We start from the raw sequence: 11,003 nt of genomic DNA, 5'->3' as shown, positions 1-11,003 counted from the left end.
CTCCTTAGCTTTCCCATCTGTCTCTCATGGGTTGCACCCTTCAATGTCCACATGGCTGCTAAAGGAATTGCTGTCCATGGACAGACTTGAGTAGAGAGCAGAGACAACCCTGCAGAGAGGATGAAACCCTTTAAACTTATTTTGAAGGACCAGGGCTTTGTAATAAAGGCTACAGAATGTCCCCTGCTGCCAAGAGAACCATATATTTTGGAAAGCAAAACACACACTTAGCCAGAAGTTGAAAATTGCATATACATAGGGAAAAAAAAAAAAAAAAAAAAAAAAAAAAAAAAAAAAAAAAGAGGAAAAAAGACATATTCTTTACAGCTGGGAACCATTACTATAAATTATTACATCGTTTTGTACATTGAGGATAAAATTTTCCTCTCCATCTTTTCAAGTGTAAAGCTTGAATATTTATGGTAACATTTTTCTTGCTTGAAAAAAAAACAACCAGTGCTACGATTCACTGTATTCTGAATCTAAACAGGATTGTTCCATCTAGTCACATTAAATAAAATAGCTGTATGTCAAATGATTATGCTGTTCCCTGAACAATACAGACTTCAGCTATGCAGTGACTGCTTACACAGCATTTTGAAATACCTGGAAAAAGGGTTAGTGTGGCTGCAGTCACATTGAAAAGCATGCTGGGATCCCCTCTCCTAGGAATGCCCCATTCTTCCCTTATACCCACAACAACATGTGCTTCCATCAGTGTGTACTCCCACAGCACTTTTGAATGTAAGACACAGAATCAGACCTTGAAGTGCTGCCAATATGAAAGGCATGGCAAGGCAGGAGCAGGCACATACCAGGAACAAGCAGGCTTGAGTGTTCTGAGCCAACAAGGCAGCTGCTTTCAGCTCATTGTTTGGGAGAGCCCACAAACAGCATAGACAGCTAAAAGGTTCCCTCAACACCTGGAGACAAACCAACAGTCTTTCCTCACTACCAAAGCCTCAACCACCATTATACCCAAATCATAGTTCCTTTAAAGACTTGTTTGCTAAAGTAAACCAAAACATCCTGCACTTCGTTTCTGATCAAAGTTTCCAGGACATACTGTATTTTCTTGAGGATATGGCACAGCAGAATAAGAGCTCCCAACTAGCCACTGAAGGTTATGTTTACCCATACATTCTTCTAAAAAGAGACACAAGGAAAGAAAGAAAAGAAGAATTAAGGAAACCTATTGGAGGAAAACAAACTAAAATAGAATGAGAATAAAACAAAGGACCAAGAAGTGATAAATTGTAGAAGCTCAGACCTCTGGTTGCCTGGAGGCAACTGCAGAAAGGAACTGGGGTTTGGTCTCTGGCTCTTGCCTGAAACTGGAGGTAGGTACATGCTGTGCCTGCTGCTTCTACGGTACCAGCAGAAGACAGAGCTGAGGGTGCTGCAGAATTGCCAGCCAAGCAAACAGCATTATGACATCCAAGCTCATCAAAGCATCTCTTGTTTCAGAGAAACAGTGGTTTTAGGCTATACAAAACACATCTTAGTAGCCAGAGACAACTGGGGAAAAAAAAAAAAAGAGGGAAAAGTTAATCTCCAGTCTTCCGCCCCTCTCTTTTGGGCATAGGATTCCAGATGAATCAAGGGAAACACTGACAAGGCACAGCTTAAGCAACATATCCTAAGGAAGCTGAATTACCAAATGAGACACTTTGTTTTATATTATGCTAAAGGTAACTCTTGGTAAAATGAAACTCTCATCTCATGAAAATATAATAAGATTTCAAAACCTACTGATCTAATGTGGAAAAAAATTTAAGCCTTTTTCCTGAAGCCATCATAAGCACTAATGTACAGATCAACAAAAACCCGCAGAACACAAATCTGGAAAATGGAAGAACTTCATCAGACAAAGCCAAGGCATGAGTTTCAGCCTTCTAAACCCCATGGAGAGCCTCAGCTTTTAGGTTAAGGCTATTTCAAGGAGACTTTTACCACTAGTCCTTAAGAGGATAAAACTGAGTCACACAACTAAATGCTAACCTTTACCCCAGTGGGAGAAAACCTTTTTTTAATACCTTTCTTATCTCAGAATTCTCTAGCAATTAGAGAACAAAAAACTGTATTATTTTCAAGTCTGATGAGTAATTGAAAATTTGAATGGTAGAGACAATAAGAGATAAAATATATAAAATTTGTTCCTCGGTTTCTACATTGACCTCAAAGAGAAAGAACTTGAGAAAATTTCTGTAATTTCTGTCACTAGAGCTTCAGTAATAGAAAGCAGTTATTACCTCCTCATAAAAGCATTCATTCCTTATGTCCCAAGACAATAAGTGTACTAATAATAAGTGATGGTGAAACCTCTTGGTTCAGAAAGTGAATAAAACATGGGTTTCAATGACTTGTTTATGAGTAGATCCTGTGTGCTGTGTTAGCTGGTGATACCATCCCATGCTGTCTGGCAGAGAAAGGTGGATTCACCCTGTGGCTGAGTAATGGGTACTGTGCTGATCCCTGGAATCCCAGAGCAGGCAGGGCTCACTGTACACTCACCTCCAGCACTGCACAGTGAAACCATCTGATTTGTGGGACTGAGCCATGATGCTTTCACTTGCACATGTCTGTCTTCTGCCAGGATGAGATTTCTGCTGGGGAACCTACATTCTACAGGAAAAAAACAAAACAAATCAAAACACCACAAAAAAAACCAAAAAAAAACCAAAAAAAAAAAAAAAAAAAAAAAAAAAAAAAAAAAAAAAGTATTACCTTTGTAAAGGAAACTATAGAATTGATACTCCTTAAATGCACACATTTTCTTTCTTTTCTCTGTATTCACAATTTATGTACAATTTATACCTCTATTTTGGTTAATTTTTGATTTGTCTAGCTGGGTTACAACTTTGATTTCGGATGCCCTGGAATTGGAATGGTCTAGTTCATGGTCAGTGGGACAGAAGCAAAACTGTTAAAGATAAAATAAAAAATAAAACCACACCTTTTACTAAAGTGATTTTAGTGTAAACATAAATTCCCAGTCTTAAAGGAAAATGTTGGAAGACCAGTAGCTTAAGCAATTGAAAAGATACAATCCTAAATATATAGAATGTAACTTAATTATTTTTCTCTAAGTGCTATCCAGAGTCAGGGTACAGACATTTTTAGGTTTAAATGCAAATTTTGCACCAACAGTTTTTTGAGACTCACCATTTCTAACTTTTGTCCTCAACAATGAAAAACAGCAGAGATATTTTACAGTAAATGCTGCAAGGAGCACTAGTTCATTGGAAATATTAATCTCTCTTCTCCCCAAACTTAAACATCATTTCCTCTGTGCTTAATACTACATTTGGCTTGGATTCCATTTCTGAATAACATATACACAGCACTAAAAAGCGAAGAACAGTGAATTTTTTTTCTGAAATGGTAGAATTATAAATAATTTAGGAAAATACTAATACAGAAAAAATACTTGTATTTTGTCATTAAACACTGGTCTTATCCCATAGCTTGATAACACATGATCTGGTATGTATTAAAGAACTCAGACTTTCAAGCACACACAGGGAACAGAGACCAGAAATGGAGAAAAGTGACTTCTAGATTACACCACACAACCTATATTCCCATCTTTTACTTCATTCCTCCTGTTCTGTGGCCATGAAACAATCTCACTTGCAGACACTGCTTCACCTGAAGAAGCTCCCAGGCTTGGAGAAGCACATTTGCACTGAAATCTCCTTGCTCAACATAGTCCTTACTAAAATTCCACTGAAACCTCAAATACCCACTACTTCTGCAGAGACAGCCCCTTTCTCAAAGATGTTTCACCTCTTCTGCACCTGTGGTTTACTTTTTGCTAATAAAGGCATTTTGACTACTTTCATTCTGCAGTTTCCTCCAAGTTATACTGTACGTGTATCAAAACACTTCAGGGTCAGTTTTCAATGCAAACATGAAAAAATTTTAAGAATATATTGGGCAAATCAGCACTCTCCATTTTTTGCCTGATTCCATGGTAGCTAGGGAAATCATCCTGCCCTAAAAAAGCATTGCAAGACATACTGTTCCCTTATAGTAAACTTGTTCATAGTAGATTACAGGTGGGGAGATTCTCAGTTCTTAAGAGGCTTGTCACAAGCTTTTCTTATTCTCAAAATAGAAATGTAGTGCAGAGTGCTAAACAGTGGGTGACTAAGAATCAAGATGAGATCTTTCAGTTCAAGCTATTCCTTTGATACTCTATTTTATCTGAAGCACTTTTCAATTACAAGCACAGATTTTCCCATCCAATTTCCATTAGATTTATCAGCTGGGCTTGGCAGAAGATCACTTGCAGCTAAAGGTCTATTATCTTTAATTAAATAAAAACTTTCACATTGTTCCTGAATAATGTTTTCTGTATTCAGCAGGCCTGGAGAGACTATATAAAGCACTCTGACTCAACAGCCTGCAATTAGGAGAATATTGTCTTGAAAAAAACCCGTGATCTTCGCCCTACTGGTCTAAATCATCTTTTCAGCAGAAAGAACATTAAGTAGTCAAAGTCATTAGCAAAATGCTGAAGAACATGCTTAAGAATAGGCAGAAGTGTTTCAGTGAATTAAGCCATTTCCAATTATTTTATATCAGTCTGACACCAGTTTCCAGTTTCTAATTCCTGAACATAACTTTCAAATTTTAGTGTAATTTTAAAAGTATTCCCTATGCAACTGAGTTGCCTTAAATATTTTCCTGTATGTGGCACATAGCTGCTCAGCTAAATCAGCTTTTTCAGTCCTTCTTAGATGCCATCCAAGTGATAAATAAAGGGCTTTTAAGTGAGTAGCAAAGCTTTCATTCCAGAGCAACAAAAGAAAGAGACCATATGTGCTGTTGTGATTGATGGAGTTGCCAGTCATCTCCCTTCATCCTCTATTTTCAACACTTTTCCATGAACCTGACTGCTGAGTGTGACAACATAACTAGATGAAAGCATCACTGACCACACTGTTGATTTACTGATAGAAAGTATTTTTATTTGTAATGGTAGTTTCCTAGAGATAATGTATTTTCTCAGAACGTCACAATTTTGTAATTCAAAGTATAGATCTGTAAATTGTCCATTGAAGCTGGGAATGTTCTGTTCCCCTCAGAAGGGATTAAAATAGGCATAAGTTATCCCACAGGCTGGAAAACAAAACTGTTTTGTATAAACCTCACTGTGTTCAGTAAAAATAAAAGAACAGAATTATTCATACCACAGAGAAACTCGCAGCCTAAGGCCCTGAGTCTGAGGAAAATGTGGATCAGCAGCTCAGGGATTTTTGTCCCTTACTCAGATGGAACTACTTAAAGACGTTTGACTTTCCTTGTTACGTGTTACTCTGCTGCCAGGTCCTACCCACTCACTAAGCACCTGGAACAACCACAGTCTATGTAGAACATAGGCACACAAGGGACAAACAGAAATCAAGTAAGAGACAATGGCATAAAACTTGATGGATGACCAGTATGGGTGAGCAGGAAAGAGATGGCCCCACTCTAACTATTCACACCTTCAGCTACCTGGTACCCATCTACCAGTCTGAGGAATAGGGGGTTCAGGAAAATCAGAAGTACCTGAAGTGACAGACTGTGTTGAATATATTGTATGAGAGTCCTGTGTGAAGCCCAATGTGCTCATTTTGAGTAACCATTGACCCTGAAGCAAGAAAACTAAGGGAATAGTTCCTCCCTCAGCAGGATCCAGGCTCCTACAGGGCTTTTATCTCAGCAGGAACTGGAAAACTACACAGACAAAGCCAAGATTTTTCTATCTCAGTGCAATGTAGAGACTTCCAGCTCCTTCTTGTTTCCGTGCTCAGGGTGTGAGTCTTGACTGCTCTAGGAGAGAGAATTTGCTCCACTGATGCTATTTGATATGTAGCTGCTGTTTGCCACTACCCCACAAAAGCACAAGGTAGATTACAGCCCCCATTGGCAGGTTTGGGCACTGGTAAAGGGTAAGAAAATGTACATTGTTCCCAGAAGGTGAGGTCAGTCCTCGAAGAGTGGCATTTCTTAGCTGTCACTGAGCCCACAGCTGTCTGCTAGAGTGGCAGCACCACTGTGCAGCCCACCTCTTTGGGCTCCTGGGAACTCAGCAGCAGTGGCTTTACTGTTCCCCCCAAAATGGAGACAGACTAACTTTTGACCATGTGAGAGCAAGTACTTGGCACATCTGTATCACCCCCATCTTGAACACTGTGCAAAAACACAGACTCCATCACTTCTCTTCCCAAAAGAAGGTGGGAACTCCTGCTCACAGCCTCTGCAATCAGATCAAGTAACAGCTTGTGGCTACACCAGGATTGTTCCTTAATGTACTGACTGGTGCACAGATGATTGTAGGCTTCATTCAGATAATCTCAAGCAAACTGTTCACACACAGATACACTGCATGTTGCACATTGCACTCACTGAGTAGTGCAGTGAAAACTTTACCCTGATAAGGAACTTCTATGGAGTCAGCAGGAGATACAAACCCGGTAACCTGGGTAAGATTCCCAGGTTTTGAAGTACCAGAAAAAAAATAAATGTTATCACTGCACTTCAGATTAAGCCAGAAGAATCCCTCTGCCTTTAGCTGAGATCAGAACTACTGCAACATTTTTACTACAAAATGGGAGAAAACAATATACCAGGAGGAAAGATGAGTGTACTAATGTGTTATCCAATAAAAGTGCTGTTTATATCTAGGTTAGTTAAAGGTGCAACACTAAGCCATTCAAAACTCCTCCTGTGAGAGTATTTCCTCTTATGAAAGGAGATGGTTGCATATTGAAGGCAAAGATAGCTCAGTACAAACGTGATTTAAATAATGGGATGCTGGGTTGATTTCAGACTACAAATGGTGCCAATCTACTGTGATGGTGGGGCCAGACGTCAGCTGAAATTCAACTTAAAATGGGAAATTATTTGGGGAATGAAAACAAACAACTATGCAACAGTGGGGTTTAGAGGAAGGCAGTCCAGGCAACTTCTGGTGAGTTTCCAAGATCCAGTGAGTGCTGAAATACCATCCCTGGTCAGCATCTATGACAGCTTCCACTACAGCTTACTCTTAGGGGTGTCTGAGTCCACCAAATGTCTCCAGAAAAAAGCCTGTATCCTGCACCATGCATCCTCTTGGGCTCTAGCATGTTCTCTCCACTGCCCTCCCCAATGCACCAACATCCCAAGCACCCTGTGGATGGAAACTTTGCACAGAGGCAAATATGGTGGCTCCAAGAGGTGCCCTGCTCCAGAATAGGAGTAAAACTCCACCTCCCGGCCGTGCTGCTGAAGGCGCTGAACAGCATCCTGGCAATAGAGGTCACTTTTCCAGTTCATGTCATCCAGCCCAGACAGGAAAAGGAACTTGGCTAAAGACTTCTCCACAGGAATGCGACAATTCCAGGTTGCTGGGTCCGTGTGATCATCCAAGACATCTGAAAAATCTACTAGTCCAGACTCATCACTGATCTTCATCCTCCCCAAGTCATATGGGTGAACAGGAAGAGTGAAGCCATCCCCCTTCAGGGGAATGAAGGAATTAAAGCAACTTCCAGATATGCTGACAGCTGCCTTGATGCCAGGTAGAAATGTAGCCATGGAAAGGGCTAGATCACCTCCTTTAGACAAGCCCAAAACACCAATCCCCATATCTTTCACCTGAAACAGAATTGTGAAAACAGTATTATTAACTACTCTTTATTTCCTGAGCTGATATAATCCCTCCAGTTCTGCTTTCTCACTCATCCAACTATGATCACTCATATTTTGCCCTTCCCCTCTCTCTGTTCCCGTTATATTACTCCCTCATCTATCCCTCTGCTGAGCCTCCAAAAGAGTGACTATGAATTCTACAGCTCCTCAACATTTCTCCTTCTGTAACACATTTGCCTGCTAGTGACCTGTTTAGACAAAGCACCCTTGCTCCCTCCACATCCCAGCTCAGCTTGCTCTCAGTACAGTGTTTCTTACTGCTCCTCTCTCCAAGCCAATTTCTCCTGGGTTTTCTTGCATTGGATTTCTTCATTGCAGTTTCTTCTATACTCTCCTACAGCTGTTATCTTCTGTTTTGTCTTGGAAGACATAATGTTCGTTACATCTGAGGCTAAGTGAGTGCAATAGCTGTTTAAATCAACTTATTTCTTGTGAAGGCCCTTCACATTGAATTCTAGATGTTCAAGAGCTCTCTGAGGAACAAGACAAAAAAGCAAGGCTGAATTCTGTTCTTACACTGCCTACAATCCTGGTGTCCACGTGATAGAAATTAAATAACTTCGAAAAACAAATACACATTAAGTAGCATTGCATTAAAATTTTAAATGCTACTTTATTTCTCTTGGTCACTTTTGGGTTAAGTATAATGATACATTGCTATAAAGTGTCTTTCTTGTCCCACATACTTGTTCAAATACAGCCTCAACTTCTTAAGATATGTCACACCTCCAGTGCTACAACTGTAAAGGATTCTTTTGTTAGAGTGTTTTATTATTGTCCTGCAAAACTTATTCAGAATCAAAAGCCTGCAACCTCTCAGAAACAGCAAAAAAGCCAGTGGATTTTTTTCCCTTCTAAAATCTTATAAGACTATTAGAACTAGTTAAAAATTACTATTTCCTGTCTAAGCAATTTTGTACTTAAAGAATAGGAATTGATTAGTAAACTGGAAAATAGTTTCAGGAAGAGCACCAGAATTTGTCTCTTACCTGCTGCTGCATCCGCAAGAAGTTCACAGCCTCTTCAAAATAGCTCAGTTCAAGAAACTCTGGCATAGCAGGGATATCTTCAAAGGACATGTAAGCAAGAGCCAGAGTCACAAAGCCTCTGCTAGCCAGGAGACTTGCTCTGTATTCAATAAGACCTCCTCCAGATCCATACAAATCAATAAGCCCAGGGAATGGGCCAGGTCCTGCAATGAAAGGAGGGTGTACACATAACCAAAAGAAAAGTTCCTATGGGTGTCCTTTGGTGGTGCTCCCTCAGCACACATCAGGACAGTAGATATCAGAAGAAAATCATCCTCTGAAGCTCTCCATGGTGGGTATCATTCTAAGGAACACACAAAATGACTGTAAGTATATGAATTTGCACATTTCTTTTCTCTCTTAGGAACTCATTATAGGAAGTTCACACATTCACATCCTTCTCTCATCCTGAATTTCAGCTGGCATTGGCCTACAACTCCTCAGGCCATTGAGGATCAATGAAGAAACAGTATTACTGCAGCAGTGGCTCTTCTTTAGGAACTATGCTAGCAGCTATGCCATGAAGGGAATACTTGGATTATAAAAGATACTCACAAATGCCAGAACTGACCTGTGCCAATTCAGGCTTCAATAAGATCTGAGTAACTATCCCTGAGCTCCTTAGCTCTTCTGCAGCAACAGGACCTTCCTTTCCTGATGCTAGTCTGCCCATTCTCATAGCCAGATTTCCTTTACAAAATGTGGTGCTACTGCAGCTGCAAAGGTCTGTTTGTTAATTACAGAGCAAGACAGCCACATTTAAGTGCCATTCAAGGAACAGAAACATTTCAGGCTTAAAGCAGTTTTGCAGGATCCATTCTCAGCACTGTCTGCATACAGAGTTATAAATTATAGCACCTGTTTAATTAAAGATCTTGGTTTTCCCATTTGTCTCCCATCTCCCTAAGTATGCCATGCAGTCCAGCAGCTCAGTCAGGAAGAGACTTCCTTTGGCTTTTCCTTAGCTAAACAGATACACAAACAGACAGGTCCAGAACCTGCAGGAAGATCTGTAGCAGCTGCTGAGGGCATGGATCTTCAGCCTAGACTGGCTGCAGCTTGAGTCCAGGGCTCCCACCATGCCTGGTCATACTCCACTCCACAGCCAGAGCTGTCCCCTCATCACAGCTCTGCGAAGGACCAGGGGCCTCTTTGCCCTGTCAGCTAAAGAGAAAAGCTAAGAAATAAACACACTTTTTGACAAAGCTGTCACTGCAGGAGAGGTCAAGGCACTCAACTAGAACAACCAGGAGACATCTTGTGCTACCACTGCTGTCCTCCCTGCAGCACCATTCCCTTGCCTTGGCAAGACCTGCTCCTCTTTGCTCTGCTGTGATGATCCAGGCACCTGGACCAGGCACAGGCTGAGGGAAGTGTTAGCTGAGGCTTTGCTCTGGGTTGCTGAGTGCATTCAGGGACCACGGGGCATAATACGTGCTGTCAGTCACACCTGGAAAACCAGAATGGAATTAAAACTCACCAGGAGGGAGGAAGAGGGTTGCTCTGAGACGACCTTCTCTGACCGAAATCCTCTTCACCCCCTCTCCTAAAAACCATCGTTCATGGGTGCATTTTCCCAGCAAGTGGCTCATGTCCCCATGGCCCTCATACACTTCCAAGTCCACACAGAAAGGGGTCAGGACGTTCCTCTTTGCCAGCCGCTTATGGGGCGTTTTGGACTGCAGAGCCCAGAGCAGCCCCATGGGCTCCACTCCCAAATAGCTGCCCCCCAGCGCCGGGGAGCGGCCGAGGTCCAGCTCCCCGCCGCTCCCAGCCCTGTAGAGAGCGTGGGCTTGGAAAAGCTCCCCGCTCTCGTCCAGCAGGCTGGCTCGCAGGGTGACCGCCTGCAGGGGCCGCAGCCCGGCCACACGGATCTGCACAGGCTCATCGAACAGGCACCTGCGGGAGGGCAGCACGGACACCCGCGCCGCCATCGCAGCCGGCACGGAGAGCTGCGCTGGGCCAGGCACGGGCACCTGCGGGACGCAGAGCCTCAGCACCCTGCTCCCCTCGGGACTAAAACCCTGCTCAAAGTCCAGCAGGGATCATCGTGACCGCTTCCTTCAGCGCGGGCTGCTGGGAGACGTAGTTCAGAGCCGCCTCTCTCCAGGCTCTCCGGCTCGGGTGGCACCTTGCCCGGGCACAAGCTGTCACTTGCTCTTAGCGGCTGCTGTTACTTCGAATTACAGAGAGAGACTATATTCAAAACCCCAAAGCAGCAAAAAGAGATATCCAAATTGCCGCGCCTCCCAGCTGCAGGAAATTCCATATTTGACTGCGGAACTGGCT

At 42.3% G+C, this 11,003-nt stretch overlaps 1 protein-coding gene across 1 annotated transcript; it reads right to left on the bottom strand.

The window, feature by feature from the left end:
- Positions 1–6,895: 6,895 nt before the first annotated feature.
- LOC306803527 (acyl-coenzyme A thioesterase 1-like) lies at positions 6,896–10,780 on the bottom strand. The gene is made up of 3 exons (XM_079309058.1): positions 10,195–10,780; positions 8,676–8,878; positions 6,896–7,632 (listed from the first exon to the last, which is right to left on the bottom strand). Exons 1-3 carry the CDS (start codon positions 10,646–10,648, stop codon positions 7,030–7,032), a joined length of 1,260 nt encoding a protein of 419 aa, XP_079165184.1. The 5' UTR covers positions 10,649–10,780; the 3' UTR covers positions 6,896–7,029.
- Between the last annotated feature and the right edge of the window lie 223 nt (positions 10,781–11,003).

This window comes from Erithacus rubecula (assembly GCF_903797595.1).
Source record: "Erithacus rubecula genome assembly, chromosome: 6".
Lineage (NCBI taxonomy): Eukaryota > Metazoa > Chordata > Aves > Passeriformes > Muscicapidae > Erithacus > Erithacus rubecula.
Note: the sequence above shows the minus strand (reverse complement) of the source record. Positions and strands in the feature narration are given on the sequence as shown.

Excerpts from the sequence above, each read along its gene's own strand:
- LOC306803527 (XM_079309058.1), bottom strand. The coding sequence starts at position 10,648 with ATGGCGGCGCGGGTGTCCGTGCTGCCCTCCCGCAGGTGCCTGTTCGAT. Across the intron at positions 8,879-10,194 it reads AACCCTCTTCCTCCCTCCTG|GACCTGGCCCATTCCCTGGG; the intron begins GTGAGTTTTAAT and ends CTTTCATTGCAG. Across the intron at positions 7,633-8,675 it reads TCTTGCGGATGCAGCAGCAG|GTGAAAGATATGGGGATTGG; the intron begins GTAAGAGACAAA and ends ATTCTGTTTCAG.